Below are 24,899 nucleotides of genomic sequence, written 5' to 3' on the forward strand. Positions count from 1 at the left end.
CAGCAAGAACCACGGCCTTGCCGAGCACAACGTAGCTTCAGCTGCTACACCCAGCACCCCCTTGTCGCCTGAGTGCGGGACAGTGACACCCCTAGACACTGAGCCCGGCTCAGCCTGGGAAGCCAGCTTGGCCCCAGGGCAGCTGCAGGGGCCGCACCCCGGTGGTTCTTTGGTCTTCCCACCACACCTGTCCTCAGAGCCAGCAAGTACCTGGGGGGTGCGCCTCCAGTTCCCCAAGCCCCACAGAGAGTACTGACCGGAGTAGCTTATAAATACACCTAAAGCTTAATTGTTCCTGTTTATAATTTGAAAATGTCTAGGCTAGATGTCGATTACAGACATTGTCCCATTTCCCTGGAAGGCCAAAGGCCTGTCATGGGAAACAAGTGCATAAATATTAATAAAAATAAACTTTAAACAGTGATAACAGTAGCACAAAATATAGGTAATTTCTAAGAGCTAATAAATCATCATCACTATAATTGAAACAAAGAAGGTTCACCACAACTGAGTCAGTTACCGTTAGCAGCGGGCAAGCTGCACGGAGCCATGGACCCACCTTTGAATGACAGCTTTCCCATCAGTGTGTCTTACGTTAAGAAAAGGTTTTCAGTCTCTCACTGTAGTAAATACATTCTAATTTGGTCACTGATAAAAATTTTTACCTAGTCACTTTGCACTTTAAAAAAATGCTATATAAAGTCTTTGGCACAGCCCCAGGCAGGTGGGCAGGGGCGGCTGATCCCTTTCGGGCCAGGGCCCAGTCCCCGCTTCGCGCCCACAGCAGACTCCGGGGAGATCCTTGCCCTATCCATGTCTGCAAGTAAGGTCTCGGTCAACTACACCTTTTACTTCCTCCCGGATTCCTCGGAAAAGTGACCCGACACAGACAGGAGAGCCCGAAGCCAGCACTGAGCCGATCTGTTCCCAGCAGCCCTGCCCCACACAGCCCTCACAGTGGCCAGGTCCTCCCCCAGCTGTGGTCATGTGATCACACCGCCTGGACAGGCAGACCTGGCAACAGTATCTCCCATGCGGTTGGGCGACTGTGGGCGTGGCTCCAGCCGGGACGCCCACCAGCGAGCCTGGAGGAGGGGAGCACCGAGGGCCCTCCCGCTGCCCTGCCAACTCACACTCGCTGGCCTGTCCAGGGAGGAGGGATGCGCCATCCCCCGCTCTCCGAGGCGGAGGCACTTGGGCGGGGCCTGCGGCCACAGGCTGCCACTGATGCTGCTGTTACTGTGCACACGTTCAGGAAGTGAATTCCCTTCATAAAATTTCATCTACATGTGTATGTCTCTCAATAATCACTCTGCTATAAATACTATTGGTTTGCACTTAATTTGAAAACTGTAAAAATCCTAGGTATCTCTCACTACTAGATAAATGCTCACTTCATAAGTACTAATCTCATAGGAACTAGCATGGTTACCGTGCTACAGGCTTAGAGACCGAGAGGAAGTGCTCTGTTCACAGTACACGTGTAAAGCTTCATATTATCGCATATTAAAAACACGAACCTCAAAGCAGCTCAGAGCACCTCAGAACCTCTACCTAAACTCTTCCGTCTACAAAGTGCTTCTCGGGACTCGAGCTCCCAGGATCCAGTCACAGTGCTGTCAGGACCGCAGACCCCGAGGGGTCACCCTGCCTTAACACCTCGTAGGGCGTCAGGGTCTGCGAGGAAGAGTCTGAGGCCGTGGGTGGGCCGTGCGGGACTGCGGTCGCGATGTCGGTGGCACCAGGAAGCAGGTGAGGCAGCGGTCACCAGGGCAGGGGCTGGCCTGCGCAGTAGGCGCACTCGGGGGCGCTGGCCGCACAGGGCTCGCAGAGTACGCGGTGCTGGCAGGGCCGTAGGACGGCGTCCGCCCGCTCCCCGCACACCACGCACTGCTTTGCCCGCAGCTGGAAGATCACCTGTGGGCCAGGCATGGAGCACTGTCAGGCTGGGGCAGGCTGCCCTCCTGCGGCTACCCAGGAGCCAGGAGGGAGGGAGGATCCACCACGAGCCTCCCCTCCGGGGTGGGGCTGGGCTCCCAGGGCCTGCGCCGCCACAGGGCGAGGGGAGGGGAGCCAGGCAGGCGGCCCGTGGAGGGGCCTGGGCAGGATGGACCCTGGCTCCTGAACAGCCTCCAGCGAGAAAAGCCAAAGCCCGTGTGCGGGCCGGGACAGGGAAGTGGCCTGCGTGAGAGGCAGGGCCGGGGAGCCCCGGGCCTCTAACAAAATGCCTGCTGTGGAAGGGTCTTCCTGCTGAGCCAAGGGCAGCGGGTTCAGCACTACAGCAGGAGGGTGACCAGGGACCCTGGAGGGTTACCCAAAGACGGGGGCGACGCGGCTCCTGTCCAGGGGGGCACGGTGGCTGAGAGGAGGCAAGGGGGAAGCGGACGGAAGCTGTGCCGGGCCACCCGCCCCACCTCAGTGCTCAGCCCGCTGGTTCCTTGAGGACAAGCCTGGACTTACCCCGTCCACCGCCTCCAAATCCAGGCGCAGCTGACTCTGCAGCGAGTGCAGCTTGGGAAGAGGGATGGCACCGATGTCGCCGCAACCGCGCAGCCCGGGGAGTGCGGAGGCCAAGCCCCGGCCCTCCAGCTCCTCCTGCAGCCGTCGGAACTGCGCTTCCACCTCCTCCTTCTTCTGCAGCGCTAGCTGCCGGGCACTGTCGGCCGCGAGCGCCCGCTCCTTGGCCTCCTTGGCCTCCCGCTGCCACGCGTCGCAGGCCTGAAACCCAGGAGCCGCGGTGAGCCGGCATCTCCCCTCCATGCCCTGCTCCGCCCCCGCGCCCCGCCCACCCGTGGCCCCCGCCCCCTTGCCCCTCCCGCCCGCCCCTTAGCTCCTTCCAGCTCACCTGCTTCACCTGCTGCCAGGACTCCTCCCACTGCCGGATCTTCCTCTTGGCCTCGTCCAGCTGCCGCCGGACCCGGACCAGCTCGGCGCTGCTGGGACTCACGCCTGAGGAGGCTGCGGGGCCGGCGTTCAGGATGGGGGACGGACTGGGAGAGAAGCTGCCGGAGACGAAGTCCCAGATGCTGCCGGGGACGCCGTTCAAGCCTGAGTGCGGAGAAGCTGGCGTCAGTGTGCTCGAGCCTGGACCTTTTGGGCATTCCCTCAGCCAGCTCCGGGGACCCCAGCCCTGCCCCCCGACAAGGACGCCTGCGCCATCACTCGCCCGAGGAGCTGTGTCGTGGGGGCCGCGGAGCTCAGACCCTGGTCCCAGAACCCTGTCCACACTTAGGACCCGGAGGACCCCACAGGGATTCTGGTTACGTGAGTGACATCTATTGACTTATGTGACATTAGAGAGTAAAACAAGTATTTAAAAACATTGTTTCTTTAAAAAAAAAAAAAAAATTGTTTCTTTTAAAACAGGTCACAAGTCTCCTGTTTCTGCCAATCCATCTGCTTCTGTGCTTGGCCTCTGCTGACGTCATGCGCCTGGCAGGTCCTTCGAGGCAGGTCCTGCGAGGCTGGTCCCACCACTGTGGCGTCCTAGAGCAGTGAGGGGTCCCAGGCACGCTGACCCCCCAGAGGTCCAGGTGCGAACCCCAGGCCCCCTCTCTGGGCCCGTGCGGCCAAGCAGCGGCAACAGGACATGATGGACAGCACTGTGGCTCCCCCTACCCCAGGGCCCCGCAAGGCCACTCACCGAAGGAGTTGTAGGACGAGGCTGCGGGGCCCAGCGCTCTGGGCTCTGACTTGAGGGGTGGCGGCTGCTGGGGGGGCGTCATGGCCGAGGAGATGAGCGGGCCCGGCAGGGACTGGGAGAAGGAGCCGAGCGGGGAGGCGGACAGGGATGAGGAGGAGTGCAAGGATGGGGAGCGCGGCAGGCAGCCCGGTATGGCCACGGGGGCCGAGCCCCCCAGCAACCTCTGACCTGCATGGAGTTGGCGGGGGGACGTCAGATTAGTGGGAGGTGGCTGCTGCAGCCCCAGGGACCAGACACGACACGAGACCCTCTGCCCCAGCATCACCTGGCACTGCCCTGAGCTGGGGGACCCCCACCCAGGTGAGAAGGCCACACCTCTCACCCCTCAGATGCTCTCTAGGCCCGCCTGGGTGACCTGTCCATGGGCACAGTGGTCCCAGGACGTTTTAGGCCCCAGAAGTGGTTTAAGATGAGAGAAAAAAAAGATTAACTTTTACATTGAAGAAAACGATTCAGTATCTGACGTGAACCGAGAACCCATTTGTCTTCATACCAATGCAGTGGTTACCCGTCTCCTCGGAACCGCCACAAAGGCCTGTCCCCCACTCTGCAGGGGCTTCGAGGTTGGGGGTTACAGGGAGGCAGACAGGACCCCTCCCACCCCAGAGGCACCAGGGGCAGCCCTGGAAGGCGCGGGCTTAGGGGCCACCTGTGGGTCCCAGGTCACGGCCGTCGTGCTCTTCCAGGTCCTTATCCGGGGGCGCGAGATTGATGTCACCGAGGTGAAGGTCTAGGGTGGATCCTGTGGGACAGACCCAGTGTCACCGAGGGGGGACCCAGGCTCCTGTGGCGTGGGGACCCGCCTGGGCTCAGGGCCCACCCCTCCTATAGCCATGGCAACACAGCCCTCATTTTGCTGACTCAGTTTCTGATCATTTGGTAAAATCTAACCAGATCACATGCCTGCCTAGTAAAGAAAATTCGAGGAGGGCGATGTCCACGGGGAGAAAGGGGCTCACAGACGACGTGGAGGGTACCTGCACTGACCTCCACCCCAGGGCCAAACCAGGTCCCGCAAGTGGGCAGGGCTGTTTCCCTCCTGTTCTGCTGGGGACCCCCGTGCACCCCCCAGCCCTATCAAAGGGACAGGGGAATGGGCCGTGGCCCCCTTGGTGCTGACCACCCCCCACTGTCCCCACATAACACGCCCTCCTGGGGCCCTGGCACTGAGCGGGACGCCGTCTCGGGACGGCCAAGGTCAGGTCCACCAACCCCCCGAGTTCCCGTGGCCCCATGGGGATGACTCGGGGAAGGTGTGGCCTGAGGACCAGGGTCCGGGGGAGCCCCCCAGCACAGCCACATCCAGGTCTGGGGAGATGTGGCGCTGCTGCCCCAGCTCCCTTCTGCCCCCACCCCACCGGGGTCCACTCCGGAGCACTCCCTCCAGAAGGCTGGGACCTCTCTGGTATGGCCCGGTCCTATGCCCCCTGCTGGCCACAGGGCCCCACAGTGCCCCTGATGCCTGGCCGGGCACACCGAGGCCCACTTTAAGAGAGGCCTCAGCCTCCAGCCCAGAGTGGACCATGGGACCCTCGTCAGGCCTGCCTGCTCTGGTCAGCTTCCCGCCTCCACCCCCAACTGCCTGGTGCTACGTGGCAGAATCCCTGGACAGCGGCCGACAAGCAGCAGAGGGCTGTGCTTCCGCCAAGGCTCCAGGGACCCTCCCTCCTACCTTCCCAGCTGGCAATCCTCGGTGGTCCTCGGCCTGTGGACGCTCCAGCCCCACCAGTACCTCTGTCCTCACGCGGTCTTCCCTCCCCTGTGTTCTGTGTCCAAATTTCCTTCTTCTAAGGACACGTTATATCATATTAGGGCCCATCCTAATGACTTCATTTTACCTTAATTACACCTGTAAAGAGGTTTTATTTTTTTATTTTTTGGTGGGGGGCAGGCTGCACTTCACAGCTTGCAGGACCTTAGTTCCTAACCAGGAGTTGATCCTGGGCTCTGGGCAGTGAAAGCGAGGAGTCCTGACCGCTGCACCACCAGGGAATTTCCTGCAAAGAGTTGTTTCTAAATAAGGTCACGTTCCCAGGGTCAGGGGCAGAGAGTGCAGGGCTGAGGCAGGCCTTTAATTTAACCCACAGTAACTGGGACCACCTGTCCTCGTCAGGCTGTTCTCTGTGCCCAACAGTGCCTCCCGCAGGCCGAGGGCTCCAGGCCTCTCAGAACCCCTCCTGCCACAGTCAACTCTGCAAAGGGGGCCGCCTCTGACTCCCACCCTTTCTAAGACATGATTGCAGGCCCCACAGGCCCTCACCCAAATCCACCCCGAGTTGGCTGACCCCCACTTCTTGCAATCCCCAGTTTCCATCTCACTCTTCAAACTGTTGTCCCAGCCTTGCCCCCCAGCCCTGAGTGGAGCTCCTAAACACCCTCACCGCCACCCTCCACCTTTCCCTCTTCCCTCCGCTGCCTGGGGTCACCTCCCGGCCTTCCCGTCCTCCTGGGCAGGCCCGCGGCCCCTCCTGTGGCTGTCCACACCCAGACACCAGTGACCTCCGTGGTTCTGACCTGCAGACACCAGCTGTCCTCCAGTGTGGCTGCATCACCGCCTGCCGCCAAAAGGGGCCCCATGGCAGCCCCAGGCCCTTAGCAAACTGTGCACGTGGGTGCCTCCCTTGGGCTGCTGTGCTGGTACCCACGTGCTAAGCAGGAACCCAGCGCGTTCCTCAGCTCTTCCCCCCCCCACCCCTTTAGGGCCCCCATCTCTGCAGGCTGCCCCCCAACCCTGACCTCTTCTGCCCCAGGAGGAGACTTTCAGGGATGCCAACCCCTTCATGTCCCAAGCCCTGCCTCCCGGAAAAGACACCCGCCTCAGTGACTGGTCCACACTTCCCAGCAGGACCCTCTCTCCCCCGCCCCCTCCCCAGCAAGGGCTCCTCTCTGCCTTCACACCGCAGCACTGCTCTGGGCGGCAGCTTCACACACAGCTTCCATCAGCCCCAGCAGTTCTGAGAAAACTCCTGCTCAGCCTCCAAAACCCTTCTCAGAATCTCTCCCCTTCAAATCACCTGGACTGTGTGGTCCATCTCAGACCCAGACCACTGCGGGCTGACGTGCAGACCCACCTGCTGCGCATAAGCAGGGTGACCCGCCCATTGCATACTTGCCCGCACCACCTCCCCAGGCTCCCAAACCGGCCTGGCATGTCTACTCTGCCCGGGACATGCCGGTCAGTTGGGCCCGACACCGTGGACTTAGCCCTTCACCCTGCAGTGGGGGGATGAGGTCGGCTTCAAAGCTGACAGAGTTTCAGAAACGTTTTTTTTTTTTTTTTTTAACTAACAAAGGTGTGTAAAAGGAAGGAAGGGATGGATGGATGAAAATAAACTGAGCGCAGGAGCCTTTCCTCACCTCGAAGGCACTTACTTCATCCCACTCCCCCACCCCCACCCTGTGACTCAGCACAGAAGGACCTTGCCGTTGCCCTGCCCCCCTCAGGAGCAGCCAGGGCACAGCCAGGACCCACTCTCACCTGACAAGCCACAGCCTGTGTGGGGTGGTGGCAGGCGCCCCCAAAAGGTGTCCCGGCCCCCAAGAGAATCAGCGCTGCTTCTCTCGTCCTACTACAGACCCCACTGCTCCCTGAGATTAGATCCAGGTTCTGAGATGTTCTCTCAAAAGAAATGACTTTTAACACTCAGAATCTACGTGACTGAGTCACCTGACCCCTAACCCGCTGTGTCAAAATGCCAGGAACTGCCCAGACATTAGTGAGCAATTAGCTGAAAACTACTGAGTAACAGCCCTGGCAAAGCTCAGTTCCCAACGTGACACAGCACATCTGAGGGATGCCCAGGTCCCCAGGACCTGGGGACACACGGGGACAACTTACAGCTCAAGGAATTAGAGGCCAGAATTGGGAACCCTGACCCATCACACCCTGGGGCGTGCCAGGATGCCCCTGGCGGGCTGTCCTTCAGCTGATTGCTGGATGGACACGCACCCGACACAGCGGCTCACTGCTGGTCTGAGTTCCCCATAGTGCGACGGCAGTTCGCAGCAGGACAAGGCAGGGACCCAGTCCTCACCTGGGAGCGGGAGACCCACCTCCGCTAGGCGATGCAGGTTTCCCTGGAGAGCCCGGTGGATGGCGCCCACGCAGGGAAGCGCCGGGCGCCCCTGCAGAGCAGGCTCCTAAAGATGGGAGGTTTTTTGGCCTCATTCCGCAACCCCTAAGATCCTGGCACGGACCCCTGGCTGTCACACCTGGTCCGGGGCGCGGGTGCTGCAGACTGCTACGAGGGCCACTGGGAGGGGAGGGGGCGGGCGGGGCGGCGACGGGAAGAGGCGGATGCACCGCACCTGAGAGGTCACCTGGCCCGCCTGTGGGGAGGGGATGGGGGGCGCATCTAGCGAGGGGAGTCGGTGTACCGCCCCATCCGCAGCTCCGGGGAACGACGACCCGCACCCTACCGGCGCGGGGCTGACGATGCTGACTCACCGTTCCCGCGCCCCGCGCCCCGCGCTGGTACCGCCGCCGCCGCCACCGCCGCCGCCGATTCAAACGCGGCCCGCTCCCCGCCCGCCCGCGCCGGCCCCGCCCCTGGTGACGCAAACCTGAGATCGCCCCGCCCCGAGACAGCATGCCCCGCCCCCTAAGTGTCCCGCCCCGGTGACGCAAGCCTTAGATCACCCCGCCCCGCTACCCCGGGCCCCGCCCCCGCCCCCTGGGTACCCCCGCCCCGCCACCCCGGCCCCGCCCTGGCCCCGCCCCCAGGGTACCCCTGCACACGGCCCCTCTACCTCAACCCCTTGCCCTGGTCTCTGGCCCCGCCCCGCCGCGCCCGGCCGGCGCACTGTGGACAGGTGCTTGCGAACTGGTGCTCGCCTCGCGCCTCCGCGTCCTCGGAGCACCACGTCCCCACCGCCCAGAGCAGGGGCCTTCGGCGGGGCACTCCACCTCTTGGCACCAGCACCTGCCTCTTCTGGCGCTGATAGGCGGCGTGCTGGGACCCGCCCAAGATGTGCGAAAACCATCGCGGCGAGGGCTGCTTTGGTGGGTTAAAGTGGGATCCCAGCGAGACCCGCCACCAGCCGGCTGCTCCTACCCTGTCCACCCGCAGCGGCTCAAGTAAAACGCTCAACCCAGCGCCCGTGGGTCAACAGGTCGTGACCCTGTCCTCAGCTGCCCACAGCCCCGGGTCCCTCCCTCCGGGGTCCCACCGTTTGCCAGCCACCTGGCGGTGAACTCCGCAGGGAGGTGAACTCCACCTGTTTGTTTGAGGTGGAAAGCAAGGAAGAGGAACCTGCCCAGTGGCCCTGAAAGGGCTCCATGAAGGGGGAGGTCTGCAAGCAGCACCGGCTTGTTTCAGTTGACATCGCAGAGGTGAAGCCTGAATGGCCCTGGGGGAAGCAAGGCAGCCCGCATCTGTCAGCCCCGCAGCGCGGGGGGGTGGGGGACCTGTGCACTCCGGATTCTGGGTCCCAACAGCGGAAAAGTCAGCCATGGCTCTCCTCCCGGGGCCAAAGGGCAACTCAGCGTTCCGTGACTTCCCACAACAGCCAGGTGCCCACTGCCCAGACGGGGACCAGGGGATCGGCATGACCTGGGAGGCGCCATCTCACGCACCAGCTCCACTCTTCACTGGGCTTTCACTACAGACCGGCCAGGGCTCTGCGCCCCGACCACCGCCCCTAACCCGATCCCCCACGTCCGATTACATGGATGATTAGTTCACAAACCCACAAGGACGCCCAGCCGCCAGGGACGCCTCCGCAGCTGGTAGCCTTGCTCGCGCCTTGGGAACGCCTCCTGCTCCCCACCCTGGTCACTGTCCCACCTTCGGGTGCCCTGGGCACCCCTACAGGCCCCCATCATTTCTCTGAAGCCTCGGGTTCTCGGTGGTGCTGCCGCTCTGGCCCGCCAGAGGGCGCCACATCCCCTCTGCCACCCGCGGCGCCCAGCGAGGTAGGCGCTCCCTGGGGCAGCACGGCCGGAGGGGCAGGGGAAACGCTCTTCTACAAAGGAGAGTGCGCACACACGCGTGTGTCAAGGGAAGGCGTCAAGGCAAGTGCAGAGAGGCAACAGAGCCCCGGGCTTACCTGGGACGCCCTCGCCGGCGCTGCAGGAAGGGTCCAGCGGGTGGGTGCGGGCCGAGAGGGCAGGCAGAGCGGTGGGCGAGGAGCCGCCTGAGCCGGTGCTGGACGCCAGGCTGGACGCGAGGCTGGAACTCACGCTGGGAGCGAGGGGGTGACCCACTGCCAACACCGCCAGGTGGCTCTGTGCAAAGACACAACAGGATGAGCCAGTGCTGGCTCAGGGACAGCAATGTGACCACGGCCGTGCAGTGACAGAGGACACTGGGGGGCAGAAACGACAGAGTCACAACGGACAGGCCAGGTCACTTCACTCCCCAAAACAGACCAGAGACAGCCGACTACTTTTCCAGATATTCTAGAGGGAGGGGCTTTAAACGTCTGGTTAGTTAGAAACCATCACCACAGAATTGTAAGCTGCTGACCACCCAGGGATGGGAATAAGTGCATCCAGAGAGTGTCATTCTTACTAATGACAATAGTAAGAATCATGATAATAGATACAGAGCAGATGCAGCAGTCAAGAAAGAAGCCACCACAGGCATAAGCAGTCAGCCAGCAATGCTTCTGATGATTTAGATGAAATAATCTTGTCATCTCATTATCCAACAACAAAAGTTTGGGGCAATTCACATTATCTTTATTTGATAGATTAAAAGGAAAAGAACTGGCACAATCTTGGATAAACAGCCAGGAACATGGAGGACACTGTGCACAGAAAAGGCAGTGATAAAAATGAACCGGCACTGAGTTATGAAGTCAGGCCTCAGGGCTTTCCAAGGTCACTAGGAAACTAGAAGTCAGAGGCTATAGTAAAGCGAGACAGTGTGTCGTCTGGGTTTTGCTGTCGGGGCCCAAGGGCTCAGGGTTCGGTGGCTGCAGGAGGAGACAGACGTCCTGGGGAGGAGCGGATGGCACCCACATGCAGGGAAGGGGTCCCCAAAGCAGCTCTGAGCACCAATTGCCCGCAAGAGCCAGGAGGCTCAAGGCCATGGCGTCCCCTGGGCATTCCAGCAGACCCTTCAAACAAGTGGAAAGCTCAAGGGTGCCAGGGGCCCTCTTAGATGGCTTTCCAATACTGCCCCCCCAACCCCTGTTCATTGTCCCTGGAGCCTGGCTTTGGGACAGGACGGAGGGGGTCCCTGGGTGCAGGTGAGCACTGGCTGGTAAATGGAACTTGGCCAGCCTACTCACAGCGCCTGAGGCGGTACAGCTCGCACATCACATCAGGAACCGCCTGGCCCTCTCGGGGTCCCCTGCCATGCACCCCACTCCTTTCCAGGTCCTTCCTCCACAGCCCTGAGACCACAGCCACCATTTCATGTTTCAGATTCTTAATGAGCAATGTCTCGATTTCAATATCTTTTTAAAAAGTCACAAAGTAACTGGGTTGTATTTTTACTTTCAATCATCCTGCAGACTTCAGAGATGGCTTCAGAACTTCCTAATGGCAAAAAGTCCTAATTATCTCCCTCTGAAAAGTCCCCTGGGAGGCACCCTCAGGGCAAGAAAACCAGCAGAAAAGAAAACAGCGAGACCATGTCCACTTGGGGATTTAAAAGAAAGCTCCGAGCAGAGGGTGCATGCTCGCTGCCCGCCAGCCAGGCCCCAGCCTTGCAAAGCTGGCGAAGCTCCCTCTGCCTTTTCACGGTGGCAGGAAAACACATGTCCCATGTCTGAAAAAAAATCCTTTCTCAAACAACTCGGTTAAATGAGCACACAGGAAGCTGGGTGGCACAGAACAGAGAGAAAGGGTCTGACTTGGGGGGGAGCCTCCATGTAGCCTCATAGCTCTCTCAGAGGTGAGAACAAGCCCAGGCTGTGACCCAAGAGGGAGCCAGGCTCACCAATGGACGCTGTTGTGGGCTTGGCTGGAACTCAGATGTGGGGGTCCTGACCCCCGCACCTCTGGGCGGGACCTGACTGGAAGTCGGGCCTTCACCGAGGGAATCAAATGAACACGAGGTTGTCAGGGCAGGTCCTGATCAACAGGAGTCACATCATGATGGCAAAAGGACAACCGGATACAGACGCAGATGCAGAGGGAAGACGGCGCCCCCGGGCGGACAGCAGAGGAAAGACGGCGCCCCCAGGCAGATGGCAGAGGGAGGCCCCGGGCAGACGGCGCCCCCGGGCAGACGGCGCCCCCGGGCGAACAGCAGAGCGAAGACGGCGCCCTCAGGCGGAAGGCAGACTCGGCCACGGGAGGAACCGACGCCGCCGACCCCCGTCTGTGACTTCGGGCTCCGGATAGAACCAAGGCCTGAGGTTTAAGCCTCAGTCTGTGGGGCCGTCACGGCCGCCCTGGGAAACCCACACAGAAGACCATGAAGGGCACCTCTTCTTTCCCCAGTGTGGGGGGAAACGTGAAGAGTTCTGTTGTTTCTAAGGTACAGCACATTTTTTAAAACATGAAAACAAAGGACACACGAACAGGCGACTCTATAGAGACCGCGAGAAAGGAGCTGTCTCACAGGAGGACGTCAGCCCGGCCACTGTGTGAGGCGGGCGCGAGTGTGACCAGCTGCGTGCAGGGTCCTAACACAGGCAGAGGTCGGTCGCAGACAGCACGAGGTACCTGCTTGCCATCCTGCTCACTGGCCTTCTGGCTGCCGTCGGCAGGTGACTCTCTCCGCTTTGCCTGCAACAGAAAACGTACTGGCTGTTGGAAGGAGCAGCAGTTGATCAGAACCACAGAGAGAGGCCTAAGCTCCACCAGGAAGGCAGGAAAGGCCAAGCACTGAAGTCCAGGAAACAGAAAAGGCTTTCAAGTCACTGCTTCTGCGGCAGTTCTCCTGGGATCCGTTTCCCGCACCCGACATGGATCTCTGAGCTCTCGGCTGGGCCATGTGGAGGCAGGTGAGAAGTCCCTGAACCCACAGCGTCAAACAAAGCATCCCAGGTAGGGCTGCACCTCCAGAGCGGGGAGAGTCTTGGAAAGTCAACCCCTGAGGCAAAGGATGGTTTCCTGGAAGGTGATTCTCTGCCTTCTCCTTCAGGCCTGGACACAGCCCCCTCCCTCCTAAGAGGAAGAGAAGAGCTTCATCCCAGAGAATTCAAATCACTCAGGGCTGCAGGAGGCTGAACCTCACCACAAACTCTCTATGTAACCCTCCTCTTCCACTATTTCCCCCACGTCTTTACTATCCCATAATTCAGCTCCTGAAAGCAGAAACCCCTAGGTCTTGCCACTTCTTCACAGTTTACCACTCTGTTAAAATGGTAGATAAGTCCCCAGGTCTAGCATCCTAATGCATAAATAATAAATCTTTTCTCCAGGTAAGCTGGCTTTGGTCAGTTTAATTTCCGGGACCCCAGACACTAAACCTAGAACGGTAGAGGGAACCGTTTTCCCCCCCCTTGCCTGTTCATGTGGAACTCCTGACCCGCAGGAACCACCTTCTGGGGAAATTGTGCATGAGGATGGCTTTGCCTGCGGCGTTTGGGGCCTGGACTCTCTCAGGTCAAACATCAGCACAAAGCTGCTGTGAAACGTCCTGCAGGCCTGAGAATTATTCTGATTTCTGTGTCTAATCTTGTGATAAGTGAACCTGTGATGGCTCCAGTCACCCCATCCTGTTTGGTTTCTGGATTTGCAGAAGGACCTGTGGAGGGTGGAGAAGTGATGCTCACACTGGCCCTGACTGGTGCCCCTTCTACCTGCCCAATGGCTCAACTCTGAGGCCATCTGGGTATCTCTGGTTTCCTAGAATTCCACAAGTAACTCTGCGACCCCAGTTTGGGCGATGATGGCTCCAAGGCCCTGGCCTGGGATCTGGGACCCTCGCTCTAAGGAGAAGCTACACTGTGAAGGAGCCAGGCCATCCTGAAACAGCTCCGCTTGGCTTCCTCATCAAGTCCCAGGGCTCTGCCCCCTCCAGGCCCCTTTGCCTCTGTCCTGTGCCGGGGAGGGGGGTGGTGCTCATGCTCCACGATGTCAGGAGCTCCCATCACACTGAGCAGGCACTGAGCTGTGCACGAAAGCTCTGGAACGGGGTGGGAGGAGGGCGGTGAGAGCAGTGGGCCTCTGAGCACAGCATGCTTCACTCACGCTCAGCTCGGCTGTCAAAGGTGATGAGATTCTGGGAAACAGGGAAGGGAAGCTGCCCTCTAGTCTGAGCCCCCACTTGGTTTATTTATTTTTTCATATTTATTTATTTATTTGGCTGTGCTTGGTTTTAGCTGTGGCATATGGGATCAAATTCTCTGACCAGGTGGATCAAACCCAGGCCCCCTGCATTGGGAGCTCAGTCTTAGCTCCAGTCTACCAGGTCACCAAGTAAGTCCCCTCAGCATCACCTTAAATGAAAATGGCTCATTTGGGACAGCAAAACCCATGTTGAGGTCTGAGGCTCTCCAAATACCCCAACCGATGTATTCCCTTATGGCCTTGACCAAACCAATCATCCCTGACCTCACACCGAGAGGCGTGGGCCCTATCTGATCCCAGTGCCTCAGATCCCACATGTTTCCTGGACTCTCAAAGTCTATTTGAGCATTTGCTGAAAATGTGGGGCAGAAGCAACAGCCAGTTTCCAGGTCCTGCTCCCCGCAGAGGGGAAGGCTGGATGTTTCACTCTAAAACACTTTGCTCCAATCTTTTATTGGACACTCTGTAACAGAGAAGAACAAATCTGACTCCATATTGGATCTCTTTCAGGTTAACATTTGTATTGTATTGCTTTTGCTACAAGCTAATCACTAAAAGAATGTTGCCTGTAGTCTGAAATATACAGGCTAGCCCAACCAACCACAGTCCCACTCCCATTTTAGGGCAGAAGTCTGAATTCTAACTGGGTTCTTTGGGCAAGTCTACCATCTTCTTGGTCTGCTGGCTTTCTGAATAAAGTTGCTGTTCCTTGCCCCAAAAACTCATTCTTTTGACTTATGACCTGTTGTGGTGAGCAGTAGAAGGGATTCCGTAACAACTCCTTGGAGGATCTTAACTTCTCCCTCAATTTCCAGTTCTGGAGATTCCAGTCTCAGGTCCTCCTGAGTTCTAGCTCACATAAGGTCAACCAGAAGTGGTGGCTGGACCACCGCTGTTCACCCTGAAGGGACTGCACTGGAGTCCCACCTCAGGGTAAAGAGGAGCTAGGAGGGGGGTACATCCAGGTGCAGCCCTGTCTACGGCAGCAGTGGAGCTGGGAGCCCGACCTGGGCACAGGGCGGGCATCGCCCAGGAGGTCAGCCCAACTCCCTGCCCCACTGAAAGAACTCAGCTCTGTCTGCAGGCAGACGTGGAGGCAGTGCCTACAGACGGCTTTGTCGAAGTCACCGACGGCAAAGAGGAAGAACTCCTGTGACTCGCTACCCCAAGACGGCGCCCCCGAGACACACCTGCACCTCAGACACAGAGTCCCAAGCTGTCAGCTGTGCTCCTCACTGGGGAGCCGCCAGCGTGACCTTGCCTGCCCGACGGGGGACCTTCTTCACCCTCAGCCAGACACCACGCCTTGCACACGACTGACACGTGTGTGTCTGACAAAACGCGAGGCCAAGCAAGTCCACCTGGGTCAGGACTCGGCCAGGACTCTTCTAGACACTTCTATGTCACCAATCCTGCAGGCAGGCCGCCTCCAACCGCATCACCCAAAGACCACACCCATCCGAGTGCCCGACACTGGATTCAAACCAAACGGCAGCGGCATCCTCCTTGGATGCCCCCACTTACGTGTCCGGGCTGCCCGCTGGGGGTTGCGGGGACGCTGGTGAGGACGAGGTCGCGGCAGCCCCAGTCGCCGGCCATCCCGAGACTCTCTGCTGAGAAAGGGGGCTTTGAGTGGCTGCTGGCTGAGACTCTGGTTAAGGGACCCCAAGCTGGGGGGGTGGGTGAATGTGCACGAGCCTCTGACAGGTATGAGCTGACCCGTAGGGGACCCTCAGGTCTTTTGGGGAACCCACGCTCACAGCTTTAGGAGGAAGCTCCCGGGGGTGGCGTCTGTGCACCTCCCAAACCCGAGGCTGCTTCCCCTTCAGGTGCTTTGTACGGGCTCATCTGGCCACAGTGACCACACTCAGGACCCTGGGGCACCCAGAGGTGGGGCCAGGCTGGGCTCCAGGTGGCCCAGAGGCCCCCGACCCTCCCAGTCACCTCGCCCGAGATGAGCCCTGCCCGCTCCCGGCAAAGAGGGCACGTACTGTCCACGTGCGCAAAGGCGCAGAAGGGGCCCCGGGGGCAGTGCCCGGTCTGGCGCATGTCGTTGCACTTGGTCGACTTGTAGATCTAGGAAACAAGGGTGAAAGCACATAGAGCCCCGGACTGGAGACCTGTGTCCACGGGAGGCCCAGAGCCAAACGGGTCATGACGCAGAGCTCAAAGAAACACACCACAACGGGGTCTCCTGAAGAAGATGGATGTGGACAGCATGCCTCCCGCCGCCCCCCGATCCCTCCCAGAGGCCCCGGGAACCACAGGGGCCCAGGCCACTCCTGTGGCGCCTGTCCTTGAAGCCACCCTCCAGGTCAGCTCGGCCGCTGGGCGTTTCCTGAAAGATGCACCTGGCTCAGTGCCCGCCAGCCATCAGGTGCCCACAGAGGGCCTGCTGAGCGGCCACAGCGCATGCCCCGAGAAGACCGCGAGCCCCCCGCGGGCACCCATACCTCAGGGTGGAACTGCTGCTCCGTGCGCGAGTGGCAGTACGCACAGCTGTCCCCGCTCGTGCACCGGGACGGCTCGCCCCACTCGTCACCGTGCTTCACGCTGGGGCAGGGCGTGGACCTGCGGCAAGGAGGGGTCAGGCAGATAGACGGCCTTCCCGCGTGCGCCAGCCCCGGACACTCTGGCCCTCCCTCACCAGGACTGGCGTCCAGGGAAGCCCGGAAGGCATTCGGGAGCCCATTTTCATTTTCCACAAAGTGTGAGGTGAGTCTGAGTCAGAGCCCCAGTGCCCCTGAGACTCAGCCAGGCCTCCTGCAGCATCTGGGAGATCAGGTCCAACCCCGCCCCGGCCCACCCGGGACAACACCCTCTGTCTCCCTGCCAGACTGCTTCAACACTGAACCTGAGACCTGGGTCCCAAAACAGGAAAACCCTAATAACCTCCTCCACGCTCCAGGTGCTCCCCAGCAGCGTTATTGCATGCAGTTTATTTTAAACTTCTCTGTGGGAAATAGGACACATTTTACAATTTTCTGTCCTTTCTATATGCAGTAAAATTTATTTCACCTTCTCAAGGTGACACCCTCAACTTTCATTAAACCACTCAGCAAAGTAACTGTCATAAACAGATCTCTTTAAGGCCAAGTGAGGCATGCGAAGCAGTGTCAGATGATTGGAGAGTGACTCTTTGCTCAAGGAACAAGCTGGACACAGAGCTGGGGACCCAAAGGAGGGGCAAGTGAGGGCCCAGATGCCCGGACACCCCTGGGGATTCTGCGCCCCCAGGCCCACCCTGCCCAGTACCGGGCCTGTGTGGCATGTTGGCAAACCAAAGGATGAGCCGGGCACCAAGGTGAGCACAGCTGGAGGGAGGAGGAGATGGCCCAGGAAGAGATCAGGACTGACCAGGTGCATGACCACAGGTGAGGCCCAAACCCACAACCTGAGGTGGTCGTGGGCGCCGGGACTCCCAGCCTCGTCAGGGCCGACCCGCACCAGCAGGCACCCTCACCAGAGGGCGCACAGGCCATGGGGTGGGAGGGCAGGGAAACAGAGGTGCCACACCCTGACCACACCTGCCGCCGTGTGGGCATCTGCTGGGCTGGCATCCCTGGACCATGGGGCCCCCAGGGAGGGTGAAGGGAGCGTAGGGGCCGCTGCCTAAAGCAGAGCCTCGAGCCGGACGTGAGCCCGGCAGAGGGGCGACCTGGGGTCCGGGGCCTGGGCTCACCTGTACTGGAACCGCCGGGGATCCCGTCGCCGGTCCCTGCTGTTGTGGAAGTGCGGGCAGGCGTAGCCCTGGCGGCACAGACGCGGTGGCTTGGGGCACTGCTCCGTCTTGTAGCTGCCCAGCACAAAGTTGGTGTCTGCAAGACAGGGGTCCACACGGGGACGTGCGCACGCCTGCTCACGGCAGCCACGCAGCCACAGGTATCTCTGGGCAGATGACAAGAAACGCCACATGGTCGTGGAAGAGCGGAGCACAGACGCATGTGCCACATGGGTGAGCCGTGAGCGGGCCAGACACGCGTGGTCAGCAAGAGCAGTGGACACGGAAGGCACCATCTGATCCTATCTAAAGGAAGCATCCAGGACAGGCAAACCCGCGGCGGAGAGTGGCCGGGGCTGCTTCGGGGAGATCAGAGTTTTAGAACCGGATGAAGGTGAAGCATGCCCAACACTGAGCAGACTAGAAACCTCCAAAATGCACTTGTAAAAGCCTCGGTCTGACCCGAAGGTGACGCTGTGACAGCCGTGGGGCCACTGCCTGTGGGGAGGCACTAGCCGTGCGAGAAGCCCCCGAGCATCCCACAACGTGGACCCTAAACCTGCCCTGAGAAATAAAGCCTGTTTTCGAAATGGTTCATTTCATGTTATCCGAATTTTCTCACAAAGCAAAAATAAAAACCTACCAGGGGTTATTTACAAGCCGTATCCAATAAATGGAGGTTTTTTAAAATAATACCAATTCCTGGGCAATGCGGGAGACCTGGGTTCAATCCCTGGGTGGGGAAGATCCCCTGGAGGAGGGCATGGCTGTCCACTCCAGTACTCTGGCCTGGAGAATTCCACGGACAGTCCATGGGGTCGATCAGACACAACTGAGCGACTTTCACTTTCTTTGGACTGGTTAATAATTGACCCTCCCTTTATTTATTTTTTTTTTTTTACAAACGCCAATGTTTATAACCACACTTGCCCAGTGGGGCTGACCGTCAAGATGTCGCAGGAAAGGCCAGGGCAGGGGGGTGCTGTGCCGACCCCCAGGACACGCTTCCACGCCCAAGTTTAATGGCCCCTCCCCCACCAGGCCAAACTCAGTTCCGAATAACTGATTAAATGACAAGAAACATGAACCACACAGCAGGGCATGCCGAGGACAAAAAGAGTTTGAACAGAAAACGTGATTTTGAGAAAATAAAAACTGTAAGCTTCTTTGTTGGCAAGCACTGACTGAGGGCCTCCAACAGACAGAGGTCCTGCGCTGCATGGCATGAACCACAAGGAAGCAGGCGGCGTGACAGCATCTGAGAGTCCCAGGGGCTGCGGACACCCAGCAGAGGGTGATGGATGAACAAGCCCCCAGACCTCTTCAGCAATAAGACGACACTACCAAGCCCTGGAGAGACACAGGGACCCCCGCACATACAGCACCAAGCGCAAGGGCTGAGCACCGTGGTCCCAACCGTATGATAGGACCATGGGGTGAAAGGGCGGCGGCCGGCAGGGGGGGGGAGGCCAGCCGCGGATCAGAGAGCATCTGAGGGCAGTGACATCCTAACGGGAGGATCCGGGTCATCACACATCCACCCAAACCCGCAGGACGCACAAGGCAGGAGAGAAGCCTGGGGTAAGCTGGCTAGCTTACGATCTTATATCAATCCTGGCTGTCAACTGCAACAAATGTTACCGCATCAATGCTAGGTGTTCTGGAGGCACTAAGAACTTCCCTAAGAAAGAAAATCTGCTCCTTAAAAACCCATACCACAGGGCTGCAAGTCACTGGGCCTGGCCCGGCGCCTCCTCCCACTTCCCTTCTTCAAGCTCAGCCTGCCCGATGGTGACGGGGGCACTCACACCCCAACCCGGGCCGCCAGTCGGAGCGCATGGGTGAGCTGGGGTCTCGAACCAGGGGGCTGAGGGGCTGCGACACAAGACGGCTGTTCTGCTGAATGATAAACCCTGAGCTGCCGGCAGGTGGGGGCCACGGGCGGCCCTTCCTCTGTGGCAGCCTCTCCCCGGGGGACACGGCAGGGCTGGACCAGCACGCTGACAGCTGACTGCGAGGCCCGTCCTAAGAAGGCCTGGGCGGCCACCGTTACAGACACATGCCTGGGCCCAGGGCGGCTCAGGATTCAGTGAGCAGGGGAAAAGACCTTCGTAGGGAACTCAACACTGAAGTGAGGCAGCCTGAAGTGTGTGCGAAGCTTCCGAGGAGACATGCTGGCCTAACTTAAGGGTGGCAGGGAGCGGGGGGCGTCTCTTAAAACCACACCGCCCAAGAGAAGCATCAAACAGGCGGCCCCATGGAGGCAGAGCCAGGCCAGGGCTGTGAAGGGGGACCACTAACAGGCAGGGGTTTCTGTCTGAGGTGACGGAATGTTCGGGAACCAGAGATGACGCCCTCACACACTGTGGACGCACCAAACGCCATGACCTATGATGCTGAGATGGTTAAAATGGAAGATTTATGTTGTGAGTGTTTCACAATTAAAACCACTTGCTGGCCGTGCCCATCACCTGTGAGGCTGCCGGGAAGCAGGCCGGCTCCAGGACCAGATGCCCCGCAGGAGCAGGGGCCACCATGCAGTCCTGTCCCCAAGTGGCCCAGGGACCAGACCCACGAGCGGGGGTGGTGACAGGGGCCAGTGCGCATGGAGCCTGGTCTCGAAGCCCACTGTGCAGGCGCTCTGCAGACAGTGACAGCTGTGGGGTTACCTTGCCACCGGGGGTCCTCTCCCAGGATCTTCTCCATCAGGGCCTGGCTGGCCAGGACCCCGGGCTGCAGGTCAGGGATTCCATCCCCAGCACCGAGCTGGCCGTTCTGCAGGGCTTCCTGCGCCTGCAGCTCCCTGAAACCAAACAACGCGCGGTCACAGCACTGCGGCCCGTCCGAAGCCTCGGACAGTGAGACGGTCACGGGTTCTGTCCCTTTATGGAGCCCCCTATGCGTGTCTGTCCCAGGAAGACCATCTTGACTCAAACCCCAGCAGCCTCAGAGCCAAGCACCTGAGATGTCTGAGCTCCCCATGCCCAGGTCAGCAGGACAGCAGCGGGTCACTTTCTCCTTAGGAATAAAATCCAGGCCCCGGAAGAGCCACTGGAGGCAGGTGAAGCCCAAGGCCGGGGGAGCAGAGCGCTCCTAGTAGGACGGCCACTCACCGGACGTCACACACGGGTGGCCGCAGGTCCAGAGGGCCGTGGGCAAAGGCGCAGTGCGGCCCGTTCTTGGCGCAGTGGCCACGCGCGTCCGTCTCGTGAATGCAGGTGCCGGTCTTGTAGTAGCGCAGGTGGTACTTGCGCTCCGTGTCCCCCGTCGTCCGGTGCAGGTACGGACACCTGGGGGCAGAGGACGGTGCGCGTCGGGGCCCCGTGGCCACCGTGACGTCCACCTGCCCCCGGCTGGCTTGCTCGTGTTGGCTTTTCCCAGACGCCTGCCCCAGTTCGAGGGTGAACAGCGCCAGAGCCCTGTCCCTGCCCCAGACCCCTCACATGGCCCGCAGACCCCACAGCCCTTGACGACATGTGGGAGGAAAGTACAACACCCAAGCTCCCAGAAAACCACCCTTCATGATTTTTTGAATCAAGTGGAAAACAAAATTCCCATCAGACAAGTGGCTGGCAGCCTCTCCCTCCTCCCATCCAGGTGTTTTTGGGGACCCCTTGGCGGAGGCGGTGCTGGAGGACGCTGTGGGGGACAAGTCGGGGAGAGGCGGCTGGGGGAGGATGGGGCAGCATCCTTGGGGCCACACAAAGGCCCAGAGCCCCACACGTCCAGGGAGAGCCATGGGCGGCTCTGGGAGCACCAGGGGTCAGGGTCAAGGCCAGAGTCAACGGTCCCACACAGGAGGTGTCAGCAGTGAGACGGCATGGACGGTCCCAGCACACACATGGCGGGAATGAGCCCACTTCTAGGTTCGTCCCTCCAGACAAAAGCCACGGGCGCCCCTCTGAACAGCCCCCAGACAGCCCGAGGTTGATGCAGGGCACAGCTGCAGGCCCCCAGGTCTGAGTACATGGCCCTCGGCCCCTCCCCGAGATGGCAAGGCAGCACCGTGTGGGGCTTGGAAAAGGCCCACTCCTGCCTCGCTGGCAGGCAAGCCATGGACCCGGGTGCTGGGAGCACCTGTGGGGGTGCGGGGGGCTCCTGGGCAGAGCACAGATGGATGGACAAGACCAAGGGTAAAAGGAAAGCAACTGAGGGGCAAGCATATCTATCTATATCTATATAGATAGATCTATATAGATCTATCTATAGCAAACATAGCTATCTCAGAAGATGAAGAAACAGGCTCCGAGTTCAGCGGCTCACCCCAGACCTGACCACCCCTCAGGCGTGCAGGCCATGGGCAGGAGGCAGGAGGCAGGGAGGACACCGGGGGCCCTGCAGCCACCAGGCAGAAGGTAAATGCTGCGGGCCCCGAAGGGACGCCTTCGGGAAGCACTCCCGGAGGAGCCGGGGTCTTGAGGAGATACTTGTGCCCCCAGGACCAGAGACACGAGAGAGCTTAAAGCTAGAGACAAATGAAGTGTCCACCAACTGATGGACAGATGAGCAAGGCGTGGTCCATGCGGACAACGGAGTGAGCGTGGACACGGCTGCAAAGGGGATGAACCCTGAACACGTCACGTTATGGGAACCAAGCCAGACACCGGGGGACACACACTGTGGGGGTCATTTCACACGAGGGCCCTAAAGCAGTCACTTCCACAGCAGCGGGAAGGACAATGGGGCCCGGGGGGGGGGGGGGAATGAGTGTGTGAGAGGGCAGAGCTTCTGTCTGAGAGAAAGAATCCGGAAATAGACGGTGGTTGTACACTATTTTGAATGTAATTAATGATGCTAAATTCCACATTTAAAAATAGCTAAAATGGCAAACTTGAAGGATGTTATCACAACTTAAAGTCCAAAAAAGAAAGCAAGAGCTGCTCCCCACGTTTGTTAGTGAAACACACACACGGACAGGGACACGTGTCACAGGTCACACCTGGCTGGCCTGTGGCATTTCACCTGCGTGGCAGCATCCAGTTCAAGAGGACAGAACCCGGCCAGCCCAAGGACTCCTCACATGGACACGGGGTGGGGGGGGGGATGGACCGCACCCTCTTGCAAGTGGTGGGGACTGAAAGTGAGGTGATTTCTCCAATTACCTCCGCATAAACACTTCTGGGCAATCCCAGGGGGAGCCCGTCCTCGTTCTCGTGAGAAAAAGGAAAACCAGAAGGTGGAAAAAGCGGGTTACAGGTCAAGCTGGTCCCCACTTTGCAAAAAAGAAAAGGAAAAACTTGAATATTACTGTCTCGCATACAGATATGAAAAAGGAAACACTCCGCGTGCTGACTGTGCTCTACATGCCCGAATATGAGCTGTCTCCTCCATGTTCCCAGCAACAAGTCCCAAGGAACAGTTTTCAGGGAGTGTGAGTGAAACGGTCAGACATCTCCTTAGGAGTTTTACTGTGTTAGGTGCAGGTGCAGGCTGCTTTAAAATCCCTCCCTCAGAGTTGCATCTCACATCTCAAGCTCCTCCCAGCACCCCTGCGCATCTCTGGATGACGCAGTCCCTGGGGCCCCAGAGAGGAGAGCTGTCAGGGAGCAGCCTCTGCCACACCAGGGAGCCTGTTCTAGAACAAGGACCCCCCAATTTTTCCATTAATGTACAGACTGATATCACTAACAAATAAAGAATGTAGAATTAGGGACCAGAAACACACAGGACGATAGCTAGAGAAACGAACCAGGAACTTACATCAGTGAAAATGCAAAGGGTCTGGAGCACTTCACTCACCTGGAGGCCCACATGTTCCGGACAGAACCCCGGGAGCAGGGTGACAGCCAAGGGACACTGTTGCCGGCCAGTGACAGGCACCCAGAGGATGCGTGCCCCTACCCTCTGTCACAGTAACCGTCACAGACAGACCAGCAGACAGAGCGATGTGCTGTCTCTAATCGCCAAAGGCTGGAGACAACCGAATTGTGGGACAGACACCAAGGGAGCTCCGCAAAGGCAGAGGAGCAAGCTGGTGGTCTGTAGGAGCTGGCGGTCTGCGTGGAGGGCTTCGGGAGGGGAGCCAGGAGGCACCGCGAGGGAAAAGCACCAAGGAAGCTCAGCGCCCTGCAGTTTACATCGGAAGGTGGGGGAGGGGCAAGAATGCAGACATACCATCTGCTTCCATCAGAAATTATGGAAGGAAGGGCTGTTTCATGGGGACGTAGTTTCGGTTTGAAGATGGAGAAGTTTTGGAGGTGGACGGTGACGACGGCTGCACGACACTGTGAATGAACTCAACGCCGCTACACTATGCACGTAAAAGAGCTAAGCCGACAAGTTTAAGGTTGTGTTTTGCTTCAATAAAAGATAAAATGAAAAAAATAAACAAAAGATAAAACGACTTAAATAGGAAAACAGCAATTCTGCAAAAACAGTTCCAATCTACAGAAACACTCATCTACTGTACGTTTAAAGGAAGAGAATTCCAGAGTCTGGGGAGGGGGCCAGAGCCGAGGCAGCACCTGCAGGTCTGTCTGTGGAAGTAAGCCTGCACAACAGCCCGAGCAGGACCACAGGACTGTGAGCACCACCAACGGGCTGACACAGGCTGTGGCAGAGGCTGCGGGAACCCCCCAGACCCAGGGAGTGAATGTGGTGGGTGTCACACCCCTCCCATTTCCTAGCGGTCCCTCAGGTCCACTCTTAGCATCGTTTTGTTTCTTTGCCAGTACCATCTCCATGGCAACCAGAACCCAGCCAAGGTCCCCCCTCTCCCTAGCACATTATTATTTCACTAGGGGCATGTCACCTCTGCTTATTACACGGCTTGAAAGCATGAGCTGAGATTAAGATATTGGAGAACATTTAATGAATAGAAAATGGCTTCACCTAAGAACATCTAAAGGGCTTCCCTGGCGGCTCAGATGGTAAAGAATCTGCCTATAATGCAGGAGACCTGGGTTCAACTGCTGGGCTGGGAAGATTCCCTGGAGAAGGGAATGGCAACCCACTCCAGTATTCTTGCCTGGAGAATCCCATGGACAGAGGAGCCTGGGGGTCTACAGTCCATGGGGTCGTAAAGAGTTGGACATGACTGAACAACTAATAGACACTAAGATCATCTAAGAGACAAAAGGGACCAAACCTAGGCCCTCACTGAAGTGCAGAAGGGGCCAGGGGACCCCAGGGGTCAGGTCAACACGGCAGGCAGGTGCTTCCTCGCCACAGGAGTTCAGTCATCCACCCCCTGGGGCACTGACAGCCTGGCAGCACGTGTAATGTGACTCGGTCCCACAGCCCACCAAATTCAGGGCGGTGCCCATAGCTGCCAAACCCAACCA

General features: G+C 59.1%; 1 protein-coding gene across 5 annotated transcripts in view; it reads right to left on the reverse strand.

Moving 5' to 3' along the window:
• Positions 1–460: 460 nt before the first annotated feature.
• The window catches only part of UNKL (unk like zinc finger), a 31,017-nt gene continuing 6,578 nt past the window's right edge, over positions 461–24,899 (reverse strand). The window contains exons 3-15 of one of the 5 annotated variants that reach the window (XM_065923969.1): positions 20,730–20,906; positions 20,286–20,419; positions 17,578–17,713; positions 16,349–16,466; positions 15,887–15,971; positions 15,420–15,505; positions 12,324–12,386; positions 9,752–9,929; positions 4,353–4,445; positions 3,644–3,871; positions 2,846–3,048; positions 2,461–2,718; positions 461–1,917 (exon numbers count right to left, since the gene is read on the reverse strand). In XM_065923969.1, coding sequence (XP_065780041.1) covers positions 1,765–1,917; positions 2,461–2,718; positions 2,846–3,048; positions 3,644–3,871; positions 4,353–4,445; positions 9,752–9,929; positions 12,324–12,386; positions 15,420–15,505; positions 15,887–15,971; positions 16,349–16,466; positions 17,578–17,713; positions 20,286–20,419; positions 20,730–20,906 — 1,912 coding nt within the window. In that variant the 3' untranslated portion in view covers positions 461–1,764. Of the gene's footprint in view, positions 1,918–2,460; positions 2,719–2,845; positions 3,049–3,643; positions 3,872–4,352; positions 4,446–5,375; positions 5,395–7,181; positions 7,201–8,150; positions 8,212–9,751; positions 9,930–12,323; positions 12,387–15,419; positions 15,509–15,886; positions 15,972–16,348; positions 16,467–17,577; positions 17,714–20,285; positions 20,420–20,729; positions 20,907–24,899 lie in introns of those variants that run through there. The other 4 variants (XM_065923967.1, XM_065923971.1, XM_065923972.1 and 1 more) reach the window with 4 other exon arrangements.

This window comes from Muntiacus reevesi, chromosome 2 (genome assembly GCF_963930625.1).
Source record: "Muntiacus reevesi chromosome 2, mMunRee1.1, whole genome shotgun sequence".
NCBI classification, from domain to species: Eukaryota; Metazoa; Chordata; class Mammalia; order Artiodactyla; family Cervidae; genus Muntiacus; species Muntiacus reevesi.